Source organism: Thrips palmi, unplaced genomic scaffold (assembly GCF_012932325.1).
Source record: "Thrips palmi isolate BJ-2018 unplaced genomic scaffold, TpBJ-2018v1 HiC_scaffold_7, whole genome shotgun sequence".
Classification (NCBI taxonomy): domain Eukaryota; kingdom Metazoa; phylum Arthropoda; class Insecta; order Thysanoptera; family Thripidae; genus Thrips; species Thrips palmi.
The window spans coordinates 7,203,191-7,224,140 of NW_023144634.1; the positions used below are offsets into that span (position 1 = coordinate 7,203,191).

Sequence of the window (20,950 nt, forward strand, 5' to 3'; positions counted from 1 at the left end):
CACTCGACCTAAGTGCCACGTTACCTGAGGCGCTGTCGTCAAACATGATCAAAATGTTGCTCGTCATGTCAGCGAAAATGCCACACACGTATTAAAAAGAATTAAACAAAAGGCCAGCCTTAATAGAATGAAAAGGGGTTTATAAAGGCTGAATGGGCGGGCTGCCGCTGCGCACCGCACACACACACGCACTCACATGCACACACACACACACACACACACACACACACTCGCAAAGGATGCAACCAGGATTCGGCTCCCCAGGCACACAATAGCCAGGTCATTGTCATGTCTGTGATACCATCATCGCACGTACGCTACATGAGACGCACCCTCCTTCCACGCACTTTTTGCCTCCAAGTTTTCTGCGCCGATGCTGATCACTTCATTTTCAACCCTTTTTTATCGGTATCGATTTTATCGTCTCGGAAGATTTTGCACAGAGTTCGCTGGGCCCGTCAGAATGAACCCGGCTCGTCGGCTACTCGATGTCTCGCTGCTTCTCTCCCGTTTTATCACAAAATGAAAGGGCAAGTTTGGACTGCTCAGTGGAAACGTGGGTGCACTTCTGCGTTCCTCTTATTCTTTCGCCTGCCTAGTTTGAATGGGACCGTAGCGACCCAGGGTGTGTCGTCTTGCAGTGTGGACGGGGAAAGAGTTGACGACAGTGGAAAACTCTCGAGTGGATGGCATCAAAGTGCAGCAGAAAGATGTCACCAGGGAGGCCGCTGTGCTGCTTTCTTCTTCTTCTTCTTCTTCTTCTTCTTCTTCTTCTTCTCTTCTTCTTCTTCTTCTTCTTCTTCTTCTTCTTCTTTTCTTCTTCTTCTTCTTCTTCTTCGTGCACATCGCATTTCGGTTGGCAACATTTAACTAGGCAATAATAAAAGTGAAGCACAATTGTAATTGTCACCCCGTCGCGCTGCCTCGCTCGCATCCCACCCCGCCCTGACCTATCCAGTTACTGAGATTCCCTGGCCGATACGTCGCGAGCAGACGTAACCCGAGACGGGCGTGTTGTGCCAGCCGATGACATTTAAAACGCGGCCCATCAAATTGCTCTTTCACAACTCTCGAATGGAAGTCAGATGAAATCAATTCTTTCATTAATATGTTGTCAGACACGTTCGCGCCGGCAGATCGCGAGGCACCCGCGTGTCCGTTTTCATATTCGGATTCGACATTCATCAAGAGCCCGACAGGTAGGACAACATTCGTGAAAATGATTCAGGTGAAATGCTCTTTCGTTTCAGGCAAGCTTTGCTGCAGATTTGCAAGACAGCAAGCGGTTAGCGCCCCACCGCCGACTGTCCGAAGTGTGACTGCTGGCAGGGGTGTGGCTAGCGGGGGCCGCCCATAGTGCATAGATCGTCAGATAGGAATTAATGTCGTGTAAAAAGAGACGGCAGCGGCATAAAGTAGCAGCCCGTCTTTGCAGTGCTTTGCAGCTCCGATGAAGCGAGTGCCTCTCCTCGGCCGACACTCCGGCACCACAACAAGCCCCGGACAAAGAGCTCGCGTCAAAATCGTTTAATCTCGCCGTGTCACCGGGCACAAGCGCATTATCCTATGAAAGGCCGGCCCTTTGGGTGGTCCAGCTGGATGCGCAATCGCATGAAATCAAGTAACGAATTTCGTAAGACGGCACACTTTTGCCGCCCGGCTCCTCAAGAAAGAGGAGGAAAAGAACCACGCCTGTCTGTTTTATATTTGTCCATTTCTTTGAACGTTCTGCTAGCAGCGTCGCTTTGCCAATCGTCTTTTCTCGCTGTGTGCGTTTGCACACGAAATTGTAATGAGAAGGAAATGCTGACAGTCATGCTCCCGTCATTGCTGCCACGCATGTTGTCTCGTTAGCGCCAAATTATTATTCACCCTTCGCCACCATTACTCATCATCACACCTTTGCGAGGCCTCACGACGGTGCTGCGCGACTTCCTAGCGGTATTAGTTTGCCTCGACTGTGACTCGTCATGAGAAAAAGAAGTCTCTGCATATTTCCTTCAGGTCCCCTTCACTTCTAGAGGCACTACAGCCCCTTTAATTAAAAGCGCGACCACCCAGTCCCGCCTAAAACTTTAACTCTCTGTGTTTCCAGAGCTCAACGGCTCAAAATTGCGATTCATTGTTCATTCATTGTCCATTCATCGTCCATTCATAGTTGTGGGACTCGGCACGCCGTGCGACCGAAACAGAGCGCGGAGGTCCGGAGGTGCAAAACGCGCACAGTCACGGAGTGGTAACGAGCTCGTAACTGCAACGGTTTACGGGTGGATCTTCCCAGACATTTTGACATCTCGGCGCCTGTTGCGTGGCGTTGGACAAAAGGGGATGGAAAGAAAAGTGCGACAAAGTTTCAAAATGCATGTTAAAAATTATTTAATTTTACCATAATTTCTTTTCAACAATCATAAATACATATCCACAAAATATCCATTTGGTTAAACAATATTTGCTCAGCCATTCTCTACCCTGGTACTCCACAGGAAGCACAAATGAATTCTCCATACGCAATAACATTGCGGAAAACGGTACAAAATATACGTCACCCTATCGCTCCCACAATAAATGAGAGAATTAAAATAGAGCACTATTTTCAGAACAGCCATACTTTCCCGTGTGGCGCCAAAGGCATGGCCGGCACAACAACACTACGAACGCTATGACTCGGTGCAAAACAATTCATACTCTATGTACAGTCTTAAACAATTAACAGTAGCTAGCCTAGGATCTCGACGGACTATTATCACAATGTGGGAAGCGAATGCGCTTCGTGAGACTTAACCAGACTTAACGGTGGCTTAGTCGCCGTGCTCGCCGTGCTCCAGCTTGAGCTTGAAGGGCGGCTCGCTGCTGCAACTGCTGTCGGACAGGGGCGCGTCCGCGGGGCTGCCGTCGGCGTGACGGTCGGCGTGGCGGTCGAGGTGGCCGTCGGCGAGGGCGCCGGGGGCCTCCGAGTCCGCCACCTTGGGCTTCTTGGCGGCGCCGCAGCTGCGCAGGCAGCAGCACTTGTCGGCGTGGCCGTGGCCGGCGTGGCCGACGCCCTCGCCCTCCTCCTCCTTCTTGCGCTTGACGCGCCTGTTCTGGAACCAGATCTTGACCTGGTTCTCGCTGAGCCGCAGCGCCGTGGCGATCTGGATGCGCTGCATCCTGGTCAGGTACATGGTGGACGCGAACTGCCTCTCCAGCTCCAGCAGCTGCGTGCTGGTGAAGGCGGTGCGCTTGCGCTTGCTGGAGCCCGGCTCCATGGCGCCGCCCTTCAGGTCCAGCGGCGCGGCGTCGTCTGCGAAAGAGAGAGAGAGGGAGGTGAGTTTGGTGAGTTTGACGGCGCGGCACTCATTCGACGATGTAGCGGCCGGCGGCCTTCATCGGGGCCAGCGGGTCAGGGGGGCCAGGACGCGGAGCGCCGCACCGTCTCGTCCTCGCAGAGGGGTACGCCGTGGAGGAGTGCGCCAGTGCACCAGCACGCCCCAGGGAGCCGCCGCGGGGCCCGAGCGGAGCCCTTTAGGGCAAACCACGCCGCCCTTTCCGAGGACCTTATGGGGCGTGGCCTCATTTTGTCACCGCGTTATCGCCAAGTCGCGCCAACGGCCGCCGCCACGGCCACGACCACCGCGTCAATCCCCGTCGCGATTCACAAACTTCGTACTTCGTCCAAGTCGCGCGGGCGGGTTGGGGCGGGGCCTCGGAGTGACGTCACGTCGCGCACCTGGCCGCGCCGAGGAAACGCCCGGCCAGAGGAACACGTTTTGTTGGCCGGGGTGGCACTGCCGCCGCCCGTGCCCGTGAATCAGACGCACTACGTGACTGCGTCTCGGACGGGGATCTGGGGGGCCGTGAGCGTGTGCGTGCGTGTGTTTGTATATGTGTGTGTGTGAGTATGTGTGTGTGTTTGGGTGTGGGTGCGCGTTCCGTGTTCGCGAAAGCCTCGGAAGGAAGTACGGGGGCAAGGTCACCGGCGCTCCGCGGGGGGGTCATCTCTCTGATAACAGCACGGTTCCGTCCGTCACGGGGCGGGCCTGGGCGGGCCAGCAGGCTGCCTTGGGGCGGGGCGTCGGTCTGTCCCGCTCGCAACCACTGCCGGACGCGCCGTGCGAGCGAGAGAGAGAGCTAGTTCGAAATGAAAGTGCACCGCCGCCTGCTTACTGACCTGTTGGCCTTCGCTGCGGGCTGCTGCTGCCGTGGCTGTGCGGGCTGCGGGGGCTGTGGGGGCTGCCGGGGCTGGCGCTGCGGGGGCTCACGCCCCTGGGCGGCGACGGCGTGGACGCCAGGGGGCTGGGCGGCCGGAGGTGGTCGAAGGAGAGCCTGGTGCTGTCCTTGAGGTGCTGCTGCTGCTGCGGGTGGAGGGGCAGAGCAGGCTGGTGCTGTTGTTGTTGGCGGGGGCGCTGGGGCGGCTGGTGCGCTTGCTGCAGCGCGTGGAGCGTGTAGTCTGCAAACAAGGACGGCAACAGTCAGACAACAGCCGCTATGAACACTTCAAACAGCGATGCAATTTTTCCCGAACGCGGACGGTGGACTCTGAGGACTCCGGGCAGCCCCCTGAAGGGCTCTCGCCTCCGGGGCCTGACCTACTGTGTGACAAGTTAATTCCATTTCCTAACGCCCTCCCGGCCCGGCACCGCGCCCGGAGCCCGAAGCCCGGAGCGCGGAGCGAGCGGAAAACGCCCCTCATTTCTTGAGAGACCGCCTGGCTCCGGGCAGCCCTGGGCGGCAGGGCCTGGCAGGGCCCCAGTCTCGACCCCACGGCCCCAGCCTTCCGCCACTGTAAACAATGGGCCCCCGTCAGGCGTATCTCTCCCGCTAGTGAGTCCACTCCGTCATGTAGCGAAGCACCGCGGCGCCGCGGCAGTGGCCCTGCGTCTTCCGCGAGTCCGTCAAAAAGTCACGAAAAGAGAGGTATAGCACTGTACCGCCCGTGCCGGGCAGCCTATGCATCATAAGACGAACTGAAAACAACAACACGGCTTACCTGTCGGCGCCAGCGGGTGGTGCAGTCCGGGGCGCGCGGCGACGGGGCGCAGCACGCCGCACAGGCCGGAGGGCGCGGGGGCCCCCACCCCCACGCTGCCGTACAGCCCTTGCAGCGAGCCCGCGCCCAGCCCCGCGCCCAGCCCCGCGCCCAGCCCCGCGCCCAGGCCCCACAGGTACGGCGGCAGCTGGTAGGGCGGCAGCGGGCCGGGCCCCGCGGGCCGCGAGATGAGCGAGTCGACGAGGAAGGACCGGGACATGGTAATCCAGAGAGGTGGCACGGCACTGCAAGCTGCGGCGGCAGTCACACCGACATGGCCACACACACACACGCGCACGCACGACGCACACACGGGCACGGACGCGATGCAGCTCGGCTGACCCTTCGTCGATGACGGCTCCCGGCGATCTGAGCTGCTCGACGGTAAAACGAGATTGCAAACGGGTCCGCTGCCGCCGCACCCTCCCTGCCTCGCCCCGCCCCGCCCCGCCTCCCGCACCCCGCACCCTCCCCACCCCTAGTTCTTTTGAGTCAAAAAGTGCGGCAGGCTCCTCCCCCGTGGCACACCCCTATCAATGGGAAGACTCGTGTGGTGCAAGCCTGGTGCAAGCGGCGGAACAGGTCAGACCCTCCCCTCCCCTCGGCCTCCCCTTTCCCCTCATCGCCTCAATCGTTAATCTGTTAAAGTGATATTGGCCCGGCAAATTGGTAAGAAAAGCATGTTTTATTTAAGCGACGTGGCTCCGCTGGACGAAACGGTGCGATCGCGCAGTGTATCATTCATGCGGGCCCGAAACGTGGCCCCGCCAACTTCCGAGCGGCATCGCTGTTTTCCGAAGAGCGACTCGCCGTGGATGCAATTCAATAATTGAGCGGGGAATGACCAACCGCCGCGACGCCGATGGCTGGCGGCAAAAAAAATGTTCGAAAACAAACAAACCGGACGGAGGCGTGGTGACGCAAGGGCTGCCGTGTGTACACTCGATAAATTAGTGTCAGGATCAAACAGGGCTGCAGCCGCGATGAGGCCCGGGCAATAATTTATATCACGTTCGCACACAAGGAACGGGGTGCAGGCCGGGCCGGTGGCCGCGAGGCCGCTCACCCTGTCGGCCATTTTGGTTTCCGTTGTCGCCGCTTTCAGGCTTTCCGCTTTCCGTTTGGAAGTCGTTGCTGCAAATTTCAAAATACTTGCCGAGTATCAAATTACCCGGAGGGGTTGAAGCGCGAAGGTGGGGGCAGTGTAGGGCAGTGACCACGCGCAGCGGCCTGGGAAAGCGGGGTAGGATTTCAAAGTCCGGCGTGTCGGCCCGTCGGCTCCAGGCACGGCACCACGGCAGCAGGCTTACGGTGAAGTCTCTCTCGCACTCATAGGCTCGACTTATGGGTGCGAGAGAGACAGAGCAGTGTTCGCAATCAGTCTGCAGCGACCGCCCATCAAAGATCCCGGTAACTTCCCGGCGGCCGGCCCGGGAGGAGGCCCGGGAGGAAGCCCGGGAGGGGGGAGCCCCCCGGCGAGCGTGGCGTGGCGAGAGCGGGTTCTGCCGGGCTGGCCGGCCACGCGTGGCTCGGCGGCTCCGAACGAAACTCGGTGCGCCATTGGTCGGCGACCGGTGTCGCGACCCTTCCAGCCTTCAACCCCTTTTCCGCGGAACGCCATGGAGGGAGAAGGAACAGACAGACGGACGTATCGAATGAAGGGTGAGCACAGCACGCCCAGAACACGACCCGCCGGGAAAAGGAGACGCACTGCACTCAATCAGCTTCAGCATGCCGCTAATTTCCCCGCCAGCGAGTCAGGGTTCTTTGTTTCCCGCGGGTTGGCCGGCCCGAGTCGCCAGACACAGTCGCCGAACACTTGAGTGGAACGCGCCGCGGCGCGTTTTAAATGCTGGAGCAAACACTCGCGCCAAAAGAGAGAACACGTGGTCTGGACGTGAATGAGCCCGCGAGTATGTGTATCACATTAGCAACACCCACCGCACCTTTGGCCGGCTGGGCTCCGGCGGGCGCGGCAAGACGAGCGCAACTGCGCCGAGGTGCTGCTCAGTTACAGCGACTCGGCGTGCTCGATATTCCAGCCCTTCCAGGCCAGCGAATCGCGCCTAGCGTGTTTGGCGGCGGCAAACACCCAAACACGCGCTACGCCGAGCTACGCGCTACGCGCCGCGTCCCTGCGTGCGGCAGCGATGCACACCGTCTCAGTCAAAGGGGCCGCTGCACCGGTTGTATCAACAGGCAGACGCGCACAGACAGGCAAACAAAAATATCAGCCCCACTAAAAATGTATTTGCTTAATGGCTAAAGCCTTACCTAGGTTTGTTGCTAAAAAAGATCTCTTTATTTTTCATTCATTCTGCTCCCCACTCAAAGCTGGATGAAAAAGTTGCGCTGGGAACGCAAATCGGTGCGCCCCAATTTTTGTGCGTTTCGTTTTTGGAACTTATCAAAATAAACTCTGTTAATTAAGCATCGTGCGGACTTGCGGACGCAAATAACCAGCGAGGGGAGGACGCGCTGCAGTGGAGCGGCGCGGGCTGCTGCTTTTATCGGGAAACGAAATGTGCGTAATTGGAGATTTGTCCGGCGGGAAAGTACACTGTGCAGGGCAGCCTGTCCCTTCTTAATCTCAATTTATTGCGAATGCCTTCTGTGTGCAAAGGTAAATACTTTTTTCTCTCGGAGACAGCGGACAGCGCAGCCCTGTCCGCGGCGTGTCACGTGTACGCCCGGCCGGCCCAGCTCACCTTCTCCAGCACCCTCGTTACTGGGTATAGAACGTGTTCACACGACGACTTCCCTGACGAGGAGGCGGTGCGTTCGCAAGGCATGACTCCGTCTCCGTGTCGAATGCTCCTCCCATTTAAAGAGGACAAAATACGCTTCGCTGAACTGAAGCAGCAGCGCAAGGAAGCGAGCAGCAGCAGCAGCCCACCTCCGGGCCTCAGTAGTAAGGGAGGGGGTTTCTTACTACTCACGACCGTGAGACTGAGCAATGGCGAGCACTTGACTTTTCGCCCGGCAGAATGTTGCGCCAATCTAGACGAAACCCAGAGGCGAAGCGAAACCCGGAACCCTGGCCAGGGCCGCCAGGGCCGCCAGGGCCGCCAGGGCGAAGCCATTGCCGTGCCGAGCTTTCCCGATTCACGCAGTTTGTTTCTGCCCGGCCGGGCCTATCTCCTCAGTGCCTCCGATTCCGCGATTGGCCCCGCACCGTATCTACACTGGAGACAAACCGACGAGGCTTATTTCTGCTATATTTCCTTCAGTGAAGCTCGTTTTCTCAAAGGGGCTGAAAACTGGATTTTTGCTTCCCACTGACTTGCACCATTTTCTAGCGTTGTAGATTAGCACCTTTGGAGCGGCACGACGAGCTCCTTGTTGAAGTCAGCGTCCCGCCTCGAAACACAATGCATGTGCGCCAGGTAACACGCTGTTGATAGACACACTGCGGGTCCATAAACTGCACTGCTTTGCGCTTCCCTTACCTGGCGCGCCAGGCGGTCCACCTGCCGCTCCTTCGCACCGCCTTCATTCAAAACAGTGTCGTTGCGCCACGCAACAACAACAACAAATGTCTTTCAAGTCGCCGACTGCCGACTGCCCCGCCTCCCGCACGCCCCCACCGAATTCCCTTTTTACCCAGGAATGTTCATTCTCGATGAAAAACGCGCGCGCGCAACAGCCGTCAAATCGGGCTCGCGTGTCACAACATTGTTGAGGTTGGCAACAGCGTTTTGGCGCGAGACTCAACCCGTCCCGTGGCTGAGGCTGAGTAGTGGGCGGACAGCTTCTCGGCGCCAAGCCGTCTGTCAGGCGGGCGAGGCGGGCAGGGTGGGGGTGGCGCGCCTGGCGCGCCCCATTCGACTGTTTTGTTTCGTCAGACGAGTTCGGCCGCCGGGCCTGACCGGGCCTGGTTTTATTGCGGCCTTGTTATATTGTTACCGTTCCTTTGTCGAAAACGTTCGTTCAAGTGTTGTCGCCGTCCTTCTTTTGTCTCGGCTGCCCTCCGTATTCGCACCGCGCGGCGGTATTTGCGCGACAAACGCGACAGGGGCCCGGCAGGCCCCACGCCCCACGCCTCCGGGCTCCCACGCCGCGCCCCCTCCCTGACGACATTTCCATGCAAAGAGTTCGTCAAAGCCCCCGAATCCGCGCGTTTCGCCGCCAACTAACTGAACTACCCGCGCGCCGCCGCGCGCCCGGCACCCCGAACGCCCTCGGCCACCCTTAGGCCCGTCCCGTCCAGGATGATGACAAAGGCTTTCACTCTCGGTTTACTGCTGCCGCCAGCTGTGACGCGCGGCCAGATTTTCCAGCCCCCTTTTCACGAAATGGAGCCTGGAGCGCGGAGAGGAGGCGGGGGCTTGCACGGCAGAAAATGCCGCCATGCCGGTGGCGCGTTGCTGGCAGTTCTCCGGGACGCGGCCGCGCCCAGATTCCGATTCGAGCGCGAAATTCCCCGATTTCACGCCGCCGCAAAATGAGGTTGAATGATGGCCCGGCCTTTGAGGACGACAAAGGCACAATATTTGTATTGGTTTGTCCCGCCGCTCGTCCTGCCGCTTCCAGCGCGGCGTCTCGCTCCCTCTCGTGCCGCGACTAGCCACGACGAGGGGCGCGCGCGAAGTAACGAAGTAACGGTCAGAGGGGAGGGAGGTTGAGGTTAGGTCTGCCGGCTGGTTCCGAACAGGGCTCTCTCTCTCGCACACACTGGGCGCGCTGAAGGGGTGCGAGAGAGACGGCGACGAACCATTGATCGGAATCAGCCAGCAGCCCTAGCCAGCCACTCGACACGGTAACGCGGTGTGACGCGGGCTGCGTTCGGGGGACGCTCCGTTCGGCTCGGAGCGAGCGAGACCCGAAGGCAACCCGAAGGCAAGCCGAAGGGACGACGGACGGACGCGCTATCATTTATTCCGACGGCTTTGATTGTCGTCAAGTGGGCGTTGTTGGCGGCCCCGTGTGTCCAGCGTGTCCAGCCTGCTGGCCGGATAGCTTTCGTCCCTCCGTGGGGCGTGGGCGAGAGAACCAGGCGGAATGAAACTAAACCTCCAAGAGGCGCGGCGACACCGTCGCGCGGCCGCCCCGTAAAAAGGAACGCGACGCCGCGAAAGCGAGGCGCACAAGTTTTCCACTCGAGAGTTTGCCTCCTCCAGGTCGTGGCGGCGTTCGGTGGAGGGGCCAGGCAGCCCGGCCAGGATGCGAGGCATGCGGGCACTGATTGAAGCGCGGGGACGCAGCAAGGACACGCACTGATCGGGGCGTCCTCAGAAGCAAACTCGTCGTCCTGGGGGCCTGGAGGCAGGCCCGGAGGTCACTCCTCCCCTCCCGGCATTTATTCCATCCCTAGCACTCCAGGAGCACGGGCATCTCCAGGAGGCCGTACCACTGCAGCAGCGACTTGCACATGTAGAGCGCCAGCAGCCCGACGCCGAAGTCGTGGCCCGCGGCCGTCATGGACATGAGCGAGAACGGGGCGCCGGCGGCCTGCGCGCCGCCCAGCCGCCACACCGCGCCCACCACCAGCGCCGCCGTCGCCGACACCACCAGCACCGGCCGCAGCCCTGGGCGCGCGGCCCGGCCGCCCTGCGCGTCGAGTCCTGGAGGAGGATGGGAAGTGCCCGTTCGTAGAATGATAGCCCTCCTGGCAGTGCAGTGCCTCCGTGTCGTGAGAAACTGTCAGCCGGCAGGACTCACCCATTCCGACGCCTGTGCGGGCCTTCCCCGTGGACGTCCTGGTCCTTTCGGAGCACCGACACCGTGAATCCTGCGGATCAGCGATCAGCGTGTTGTTTCCACCTGGCGGCAGACTGATTCCGAGAGTCGTTTCGTCGCCCTGTCTCTCTCGCACCTTCACAGGGCGCCCCATGAGTGCGGGAGAGACGCAGCGACGCAAGCGACTCTCAGTGTGCCAGCGGGGCGAGGCGCGAGGCGCGAGGCGGACGAGGCGGGACAGCCCCGGAGCTATCCGCGCGGTGTATCATTGCTCGCTGGGGAGAAAGCCCGGTCGCAGGAAAGCCGGGCTCGGCCGGGCCAAGCTAGGCGAAGCGCGGTGACCTCTCCGGGCTTTCGCGCAAGCCTCCAGGCAAGCCTCCAGGCAAGCCTCCAGGCAAGCCTCCAGGCTTCCAGACCAATCTCGTCCGGAGCCATCCACGGCGGCATCACTTTCGGATTGATTGCCCGCGAGAGAGAGACAGAGAGAGACGACAAGGCCGGAAGCAGAGCAGAGCGGGGCCTTACTCGAGCAAGCTGGCCAACAACGCCAACAACGACGTCATTCAATCACGCGGCCATTCCATTTCGCTTTTCTGCTTTTCAGCGCGACTGCACCACGGCACTGCGCGGCCGCGTGGTCATTGTTGACAGTAACCAAGACTCCTCCACCGCGAAAAACAAAAAACACATTTCTCATAATACTCTGCATTGTTTTTAGCAGATGATACCTTTGCTATCTTTGCTTTAAAATATACACCTAATACTACGAGACACAAAGGTGTCAGCTAGCTTTTACTCTAGAGTCCAGAAACGAAGTGCGTATCCTAACAACATAGTAGGGGCGGGCTGCCGGGGCGGGATGGTGAGTCTGTCTGGCTGGCTGTGGCCGCGGCGCAGCCTGCGCGGAATTCAACAATGCCGCCCGGTAGGCTCAGCCCCCGGGCGCCGCGACCTCGCGCGGCAAGGACTCAGGCGGGCTTCGGCTCGGCTTGTGTGCGGGGCACAGCTCGTCACCTCGTACCGACTTCGGAGCCACCTCTAAGGCAAGAAATGGCATAAGCGATGGCGCCCAGGAAGCTGACGGAAGAACAGCGGCAGCGTGGAATGAGCCCATACTACCCCGTAGAAGAAAACCAAACGAGTATCATCTGCTTTCATTAACGTTCGTTGAATGAGATTTTTTTAAGTTTATTTCCTTTTTTTTCGGGGGGACGCTCAGCCAAGAGATACATGTCTGATGCACGCGTTTCCCGAGGAGTCGAGAGGCCTCGCTTATTGCGAATTGAGTCTGCCTTCAGCGGGGTGAATTAAATTTTATGAATAAACTTTAGCTACCTCTGCTGCGCGCACACACGCGCGACCAGGTTCGCGAACTTGGCGCGCCTGGCGCCCCTTCTGTAGGTCCCCCTAAGTGAGTGTGTGTGTGTTGTGTGTGTGTGTGGTGTGTGTGTGTGTGTGTGTGTGTGTGTGTGTGTGTGTGTGTGCGCGCGCGAGTGTGCCAGCCGCGCGTGTTTTATACCTCCCCGATGCCGCCCATAAAGGCGACGAAGATGCAGGGGGCTGTGCCCAATGACTCGCACACGCAATCTGCTGTGCATCTACCTAATGCTCGACTTCCCTCTCCACAACATAATGAGACGGATTTTTGCTCATTTCGGTCGTTTTGTCATCCTTCTATGGGATGGAAACACTGTCCGGCTGCAGAATGGCATGGCAAAGACTGACTCCGAAGCGCTGGCTCGTCGCCCTGTCTCTCTCGCACCCCTGCGGAACGGCCCGGGCGTGCGAGAGAGAGAGAGCGACGCTACTCGGAAGCAGCCTGCTGCCAACGCTCCGCGCCAAATTATTCATCGTGAGAGGACGTGATGACTTCCATGCATTATACAGTGAAGGGCCGAGCCTTCGGAGCAGAGCCGCCTGGAGACTGTTCACACAGACCGCAGTGCAGTGCAAATAAAATTTTATTCGGCTAACTTTGCCTCGGAAAAATCATCTCTGGTGAAATTGCGGCCCCTTGGCCGCGAGAATGGTCAGGTAGGACAAGCGGTTTGTTGAAGCGACCCTGCGGGCCCTGCGGGGCGGTACACCAGAAATTTGCACCGCAGAGCGTATCGACTTCTATATTTGTATAGTATGCCAATAAAATATGACACCATGACACCTAACGAGTGACAAACGCACGCGCGCAAGAGAGAGAGGGGGGGGAGCAGAATGCGGCAGAGAAAGACAGACGACCTCCTTCCCTCCCCCTCCCCTGCCCCCACAAAAAAGAAAGAGTGATCGGAACGAAACATTTCCACTTTTACGGAAAGCTAATGCATCCATTTCGACTACTTTTACACCAATTTTACGAGCCGGCGAGTCTGATCAATGAAGTGTGTGCAGGGAGAGGGGGGTGTTGTCTTTTGTTCGGGGGAGGGGAGGGAGGGGGAGGGGTGAGGGTGCTAACCAGCTGCACCTCCGTCAGGTCCACCAGATCTTTGTCCGCGCTGCAGACAGCGAGTAGCTTTCGTCGCTCTGTCTCTCTCGCACCCGGAGGGGGCGCCTCATGAGTGCAGAGAGAGGGAGACGACTCTCGGAATCGGTCCACTGGGGCTGCCTCCGGGAAGGTCGCGGATTTTTTTTTTTTTCGCGGTCCGCGTCGAGGAGGCCGACGGGCGCGACAGGGAAGCACCACCAGCACCACCTCCCTGGCCGACTCGGACGCAGCCCACAGCGTGGTGGTCATGTCTAACGCCTCGGCCTCGCGGTGCTTCGCGGCGCGTTGCCCTTTTTTCCCTTTTATTATTGCGATCGCAGCTTTTTTCTGTTTGTGTATCGCGCCTCTCCCGCAAAAACGGGAAACACGCGGGCATCGCATTCAAATTAATGGGGAGGAATGGGAGCGAGTGCGCCGTCAGTGCGTCAGTTCTCGACAGGCAGCAAGTCTCTGGACGTTACCTTCCGATAATGGAGACCGAAAGTCACAGCCTTGAGCAAGCAGTCAGAAAACGTTTAAAAAACTGTTCTTCGACATTTTGTTAATTTTGAAGTAAATATTTATTACGGTATTAGAGAAAAAGGACTTGAAAAGTCTTTGGATTTAAATTGGTGTCGAAAACAAAATGTGCCAATACACCCCTTTTTATTTCCTTATTTTTTTTTCCTCAGTTAGGACAAGCGCGACGCGCCGGAGTGCCGGAGGCGAGACGCGCAGTAAGCGGTAAATGGCGGTGAAAAGGCCGGCATTTCGGGAAAATCGAATTCAGATCGCATTAATGTGCTTTGCCGTTCCATTCCTTTCGCATTGCATTGTATGGCGCAAACGCGGCGAAATATGTGTCGCTGACACTAATAACAGCTCAGCGCGCGCCGCGCCGCCGCGCCCCGTCCTTCCATTTATCTCCATCTCTCTCCCACTCACCGCAAGGGGGGCGAAAAAAAAAGCGGCCAGTGTTCGAACCCGGGCGCTGCTCTCCCCTTTTCGCCTGCGTTTCCCCCAAATGAGCTTTGCCCGGGCTGAGAATGAGTCGGTTGAATGAATGGTCGAGGTATCGCAGCACCTTGCAAAAACCAACAGTTTCTCCCCAAAAAGCTGCCGGCTCCCCCGCCGTCCCGCCATCATCAGTCCCGCTGGGGTCGTGATCTCGTCAGCTTAGAGTCAACTCTTTGTCGGGCGGTCATTAGCGCGCGCGTGCGTGCCGCGTGTGCGACACGGCGGTCGCCCTGTCCACTCTGTCTCTCTCGCACCCCTGTGCAACGCCCCTGGAGTGCGAGAGAGACAGAGCGCCGCGACCACCGTTCGGCATCAGCCTGCAGCTCGGCACGGCCAGGCACGGCGCAGCGCGAAGCTGGAAGCGCAGCGCTCCGGACTCCGGATCGGGCTGCAATATTCATCGATTAATTGCAGCGAGCGCAGAGCGCACACCGGCTGTCCGTGTCCGTCTTGATTTGGGTCCGGACAGACATCCAGAGCGGCGAGGAGGCGAGGCGGGCTGCCTACCTGCACGGCGCCTGCCTCGGCCTGCCTCGGCCACGCCACTGCCATGGCGCCATCTGGCGTAGGGTGCCAGAACCAGCAGCACAGTGTAGACGCGTCGATACCCCCTCGCTCCAAGACACTGGGGTAGTGGGGTATCTCCAGGTATCTTCTTCAAGGTTGCGCGAAGGTGTAAGACGGACGTCCCAAGTAATGGATTACAGGAAAAAAACTCATTGCATACTTTCAATTGTATTCCATAAAAAGTACAATGACAATTCACAATTTAGATAAATATTTGAAAATATTCTGAGATGATAGTATTTCATAAAACCATCTCTCTTTATATACATTTCATTTTCTAACAAATGGTGCGGTATCCCTCAGTTAACAGTACATATTTCAATTCAATGCTGTATGTCCATTTGACAGAGGAACAGGGAAAACAGTAAGGAAAATACTGACCAACAGTTGCCAAGGGTAACATACCACGTAACTCCAACTGCGCATTTTAAATAAATGCAATCAAGCTACAAGAAATATGAGACAACATAAACTACAGTTCAACAACTTTGTTACTGAACATTCACCCACACATATCGTCAGATCCACAGGACAAACAGAGCCATTTTATCAAGGAATCTTTTGCTGTTGATCTTTCACTCAACTTACAGAAAACAGAATTAAAGCTATGTATATATATTATACTTGCTATAAATCAATAATAAAGATGCTAAATAAAGCTTGAGCACCATACGAACAATTAAGTTCTGTCATAAAAGATTGAACTTAAAAAATAGCTCTTAGTGAGTAAGGCCATTGAATTACTTGCAGAATACAGGGCCAGACGATATCCATGAATAAACAAGAGAGCAATACTCCTGTGGTGAAAGTGCACATGATCCCATGCTATGCTCCAACTAAAAAGCTTCTCGAGATTTCAAAAACACTGGCACACAAATAGTTATTTCTGCCACATGACATCAGCAAATCCTGCACTAAAATGGCTTTTTTGAATTAGCGTGTTTTAGAAATAGCTAAGAGCACTGCCTCAACTAAGAATGAAGTGTTGTGGCGGTTTCCAGCCAAACCAACAAGTTTAAGTATACCCGCTATTAAGAATATTTCAGACCAAAAAAAGAAAACGAAGCAGAGGACTCATTGAATCAAAATGACTTTGCACACTACTAGAAACTTGCTTTTACTATGTAAGGCTTCATGCATAAATTTATAGGACGTACATGAATGACAGAAAAAAAAAGGAACTACCGAAATCCAGAGCAAAATTATTCTAATTTGATAGCTCAATCAACTTTCAATTCAAATTTACAAACAGGATTAAATTTATTCAGGCACAGAGCCACACATACAAGACTTACACTAAACACAAATAGCTAATAAATTCTACACTTAATAAATGCATTTTACTCATGGGTCCAAATGTCCACTTGAAATATAACGACCAGCCAGTACCAAACAAAGGATAAAAATTTCATTGTAAACTAGAGACCATCACTTAAAATAAATCTAACAACAATGCAGTGATATCACTTGACTAAGAGTAACATATGGACTGACAGGATAGAGAACTGACCAACAAAAATGTGAAGTGACACACAAAGAGAAGAACTGGTCTTGCAGAGTTTTAATTATCTGACAAAATATATGCAAACTTCAGTGAACTACAACCCTGTAGTAAACAACAAACCAATTAGTTTCATAATCCTGATTCTACAATTGGACACATTTTTACAGCAGAACAAGTCTTCACAAGAAGGCATAAAATATAAAAGACATACATTTAACTAAAACTTTTGGAGATAATTTCATATTACTTAGAACATCACAGTAAAAGGGGATGAATTCAAAGATCAAAACAAATGAATGTAAAATGAGCTACAGTAGACAATGTTTACAACATTGTGATATTGAATTACGTATAGAACTATCTTTTCATTCACATTGATTGGCATAAAGTCTTCGCTTAGTGGTTATTCTTCCTGGTGTATACCAATGCTGACCAGACTGCGAAATATCTAAGCCATAAAGATGGTGCCACAATGCTCGGAGCAAATCCTTTCAAGAAAACATTTCTGAGGATTTAATGTTATGACTTAAAATAAGAATCATCCTCTCCAAATTCAGCTTAAATTTAGGAGATTCTTTCTGTTTCATAACCCACCAATTAGATGGTTAGCAAAGAAAACAAGTAACAAATGTCAGCCGGCAACATTTAAGACTTAACAACTTATAAACTTTGATAGACATTGCCACACAGAACGTCTAGTAAGGCAAACAAAAGGCATGTTTTAGTCTAATATCTAAGGAAGATAAAAGAAATTCATATCAAGGTAACAAATGCAACATGCTTTAACCAACACTACCTATGCCATCAGTACGGGTCATCTCTATAATGAAAAGTGGCTGTACAAATGTACATGCAAAAGCACTTATAAACAGGCAGACTTATGTGTTCCGAATCTTCCCAGGGACATAATTCTTGTCAATAACAGGCTCTTGAAGGAACATATGTAGGCATCGCTCATTTTGTGCAAGGGGATGACCAGCAATCCTGCAAAAGAACAGCCGTAAATAAAGTTGTCTGACTAACAGTTGAGTGACAATAGATGCTGTTCCAAAATTTTACTTACTTATTAACAAACATTTCGAGTCCTTTTCTACGATCTTCAATGAAATCCTCTTCAAAGAGACCATCATCACCACGGAACGGCATTTGCCTCTTCCAGGCTTTCCCAGGTAATGCAGGTACCACAATCTGGAAAGCAAGAGAGAAATAATTAAAGACCTTTTGAATGAGACATTCCTATTAAATAATTCAGAAAGAAAGAAACAACTGGACCAATGATTACCTTGCTGTCTCTTTCTAGTTCTGTTCTAAGCCATTCGAAATCACTGTATCTTCTGCGCACACTTGACTCCTTAACTTTGAATACAGGTAAGTTGGTCTGCAACAGAACAATTGGAAAAGTCAGATCACAAAGAGAGAAATTTATCACCACTGTGACTGCTGCCATTGCAATGACTCATGCTATACCAAATAAACCGCCTGACTACTTGTTGCAAAAGTCGCTGGTCCTGACATTTCGAGTTCATTGTTCGAAGGGAAAACTACCAGCAGGAGGGCTACTTCCAAAACAGTTAGGAAAATAAGAACAAGTACCAAGTACCGACAGGGGGAAAAATGACAGCCCGGTTCCCTTCCTGGTACCCATAACCTATACGAGATACGCCCGATTATCAATGGCCACGAAAGCTTGCCTCAGGCGCAGCCAAACCACGCAACCTTACACACCAAACGCTTTTCGAACGAAAAACGAAGAAAGGGCGATAACGCGAGATTAGCATGAGCTCAAAGAGACGATCAACAGCTTTGGCGTCAAACTGATCCACCCCCTTTGCGCAACATCGGGCGAGCAAAACACCGAGAAAGACAACCGTCAAAGGCGAATCAGAGAAAAGAGGAATGTGCGCAGGGACTACGCAGAACGCCCACAGAACGGTGAACATGCCTCAAAGATGAAATAAGGCATCGTGAGAGAAACACAATACATACCCGCATTCTAACTTCGTAGTCGGAGTAACGCTTCTTGCCCACTCCGTGAGTTATTGGATTTATCACGTCAATTTCCAAAAAGTTGGCTGGAGCGGCGTAAGCGTCGTCCAAAGTCTGCTTTTTGACGTTCAGTCGACGAGTAGCGTCTGCCGTGGAGTCTGCCATGATTGCGGGTTTGACGTGAATCAACTTCTGTCAATGTCGTCCGTTCACGAAATGTTCACGAGCGAAGAGCAGCGCGACTGACGACGGGCCTTGACTGTGACTGTACTGGTTGGAGCGGAGGGGTGGGGGAAACGCCGACTCGGCGTGAAATGTCAAATCCTTGTGAGAACTTCAAATACTTTTGAAACGCTTCACAGGGGAAAGCCCAGCCATGGAACATATACTTCGTTCAAAACAGAGAGAAGAAGCGAGAACATTAAACTGTTCTCTTGAAGAATGCTTAAAAACAGCGGTTCCTAGCGCTAACGTCATACCCGTGGTATGAAAAGTTGCTACACTGACAACACCAACCCTTTCCATTTATTTCTGAACTTTCATGATCAATTTGGTCTGTACGGGTGGCAAATTGTGGGTGACCCAACGATAAGGCAGGTTTGAAAAGAAAAAATAGTCCACCAAGTTCCTGTAGTCCGCACAGGCCGGTGTACAAAATGAGGGTTTTCGTATCTTTGGTGCTTTAGGTTGGCAACATAATTCCCAGCCAGAGCCGTGGCGCGGATTTCGAACGGCTGCCTCTCGCTGTTGCTGAAATCCTATCGCGTATTAAATGTATTTGTTGACAGCTCATTAAATCGGAATAAATATTGGGTCGCCAAAAGAAAAACGAGAACAATAAGGTATTGATGAATGGATTCGGTCGATTGATGAGAGACTGCGGCAGCCCGTTCCACGCCGGCGTTGGTTGGGTTGCCTACCCAGTGGGCGTTCCGGTCGGGGAGTTCCAGCAGCCCCCTCCGCGGCACATGACGCAGACGACGCTGACGGCAACGCTTGGCTCGCGGCTGTCGGGACTTTCGTTGGCCGGGCCACAGCGATAGGCCTCAGCATTGACACGGGGTGCGCGAGGTCGCGGCTGCTACCTCTTCGGCAGGCACGTGCCACGTACGCGTCGCGTCGCGGGCCCTTGCAGTGTCCCTGCGGCCCGGTCGGCCAGGCCGGCCAGGCTGGCCACAGCGGGCGCGTGACGCGAGGCGCTTGCCAACGGACAAGGACGCCGAAGCTCGGCGATTCCCAAGCCGCCTTAGCGCGGTTGTGTTGGCAGCACTAGCCGGGTTACCTCAACTAGACGGACACATTGGAACAGGACTCGGGTCCTGGTGTTGCGAATGTTGGCAAAGCCATGCAGGTGTTTTCGTACAAAAATGGAAAAAAGTGGCGAAATTTAATTTCAATTTCCGGTGGGATTTATTGCAGGGATAAATTACAGGAATAAATTATAATAAATTACAGCGGGGGATAAATTAGAGGCGGACCGTCTGCCCGGTCGCATCGTCGGCGTTCAGACTTGGCGCTGAACGCGGACGAGCGGCGCCGAGTAGGAGAAGACGGGCCCGGTGACGGGGGGCACCTCCATGAAGCGCAGCTCGGCCACGAAGCTGGCGGGCACCTCCTGCTGCTGGGGCTGCTGGGGCTGCTGGGCCCGCTGGGGCTGCGGCAGCAGCACCACGGGGCGCTGCTGCACCTTCTCGGGCTGGGGGCGGGCCTGGCTGCCTTGGCGCTGCCCGGACTGGGGGCGGCCGGCGGGCCTGCTGGGGACGGGGCGGTTCGGCCGGGGGGGGCGGCGGCGGCCTCCTCGGCGTTGTCCTCGTCGTCGGCGTCCTGGCCGTCCTGGCGCTCCTCAGCCTGCACCTTGGCGGCGAACTGCACCTCCTGCAAGCGGCCGTCGGGCAGCACCACGAAGTACTGGGCCTGCTGCGGCGCGGCGGCCTGTTGTTGTTGTTGTTGTCTGCTGCTGCTGCTGCTGCTGCTCCACGGAGGCGGCGAACTGGACTCGCTGCAGGCGTCCGTCGGGCAGGATGACGTAGTACTCGCCCTGGTACTGCGGGGCCGCCTGCTGCCTCTGCGACTTGGGGGTCTTGGGCGTGACGGGCACGGCGGGGGCGGGCTCCTCGGTGGGGGTCTCGGTGGTGGCGTCGGCCTCCTCGTCCCTGGCGTCCCTGGCCGGCGTGCCGTACTGCTTGGGCAGCTCCAGGCGGGCCCCGGCAGGCTTCCACCCGGACGGCGCGTACCCTTCGTCGGCGTCCTGGCCGTCCTGCTGCTGGGCCTGCTGCGCCTGCTGGCGGCGGAACGCCGGCTCGGCCACCACGGCGCCGATCGCCAGAATGGTCAAGAGAAGGACCTGATTGCATTCAAGGGAGATTTAGTGAAACTGGTTGACACCTAATTTCATTTGCTTTTTTGCGAACCCTACCTTCATGCTGCTGTTTGTTTGGTGTCCTAAGATGGCGATGCTGCTCGTTCGCTGGCTGACGTGAGTCTGTCTGGACATCCGGGCCCTGATGCTTTTATACAGCCGCCGGTCCTCCCGCCTGCTTCCTCACCGTGCTGATGGTTGGGGGTGGGGCGACGGAAGAGTTCCTGGAGGTAACGCACTTCAGCACGTTGACCGAGTGCCGCGCCGCTGCTGGCCGCTGGGCCGCCGCGCCCCACGGCAGTGGAGGCCGCTAAGGCCGAACGTGCGCGGCCTGCATCAGGCCCTCTGCAGTCTGCACCAAGTCTCTGCATCGGC

The 20,950-nt window shown here is 55.6% G+C and overlaps 3 protein-coding genes across 3 annotated transcripts; all 3 read right to left on the bottom strand.

Annotated features, from left to right (window-relative positions):
- Positions 1-2,657: 2,657 nt before the first annotated feature.
- LOC117652764 (GS homeobox 1-like) lies at positions 2,658-10,426 on the bottom strand. The gene is made up of 3 exons (XM_034397857.1): positions 10,323-10,426; positions 2,927-3,360; positions 2,658-2,737 (listed from the first exon to the last, which is right to left on the bottom strand). Exons 1-3 carry the CDS (start codon positions 10,424-10,426, stop codon positions 2,658-2,660), a joined length of 618 nt encoding a protein of 205 aa, XP_034253748.1.
- Positions 10,427-15,827: 5,401 nt separating this feature from the next.
- Positions 15,828-18,520, bottom strand: LOC117652436 (sorting nexin-12). The gene is made up of 4 exons (XM_034397339.1): positions 18,217-18,520; positions 17,513-17,608; positions 17,294-17,418; positions 15,828-17,214 (listed from the first exon to the last, which is right to left on the bottom strand). Exons 1-4 carry the CDS (start codon positions 18,379-18,381, stop codon positions 17,109-17,111), a joined length of 492 nt encoding a protein of 163 aa, XP_034253230.1. The 5' UTR covers positions 18,382-18,520; the 3' UTR covers positions 15,828-17,108.
- Positions 18,521-19,594: 1,074 nt separating this feature from the next.
- Positions 19,595-20,686, bottom strand: LOC117652167 (ataxin-2 homolog). Its single transcript, XM_034396882.1, is given in 4 exon segments — positions 19,595-19,957; positions 19,960-20,167; positions 20,169-20,560; positions 20,633-20,686. Coding segments are annotated over 4 exon segments (843 nt in total). The 5' UTR covers positions 20,639-20,686; the 3' UTR covers positions 19,595-19,720.
- Between the last annotated feature and the right edge of the window lie 264 nt (positions 20,687-20,950).

Coding starts and splice junctions, on each gene's coding strand:
- LOC117652436 (XM_034397339.1), bottom strand. CDS start 18,381: ATGGCAGACTCCACGGCAGACGCTACTCGTCGACTGAACGTCAAAAAG. Junction 17,609..18,216: donor ACTACGAAGTTAGAATGCGG/GTATGTATTGTG, acceptor GTTCTGTTGCAG/ACCAACTTACCTGTATTCAA. Junction 17,419..17,512: donor AACTAGAAAGAGACAGCAAG/GTAATCATTGGT, acceptor CTTGCTTTCCAG/ATTGTGGTACCTGCATTACC.
- LOC117652764 (XM_034397857.1), bottom strand. CDS start 10,426: ATGACGGCCGCGGGCCACGACTTCGGCGTCGGGCTGCTGGCGCTCTAC. Junction 3,361..10,322: donor GAGATGCCCGTGCTCCTGGA/GTGCTAGGGATG, acceptor GCCCCGATGAAG/GCCGCCGGCCGCTACATCGT. Junction 2,738..2,926: donor CCCCGGCGCCCTCGCCGACG/GCCACCTCGACC, acceptor TTGTGATAATAG/TCCGTCGAGATCCTAGGCTA.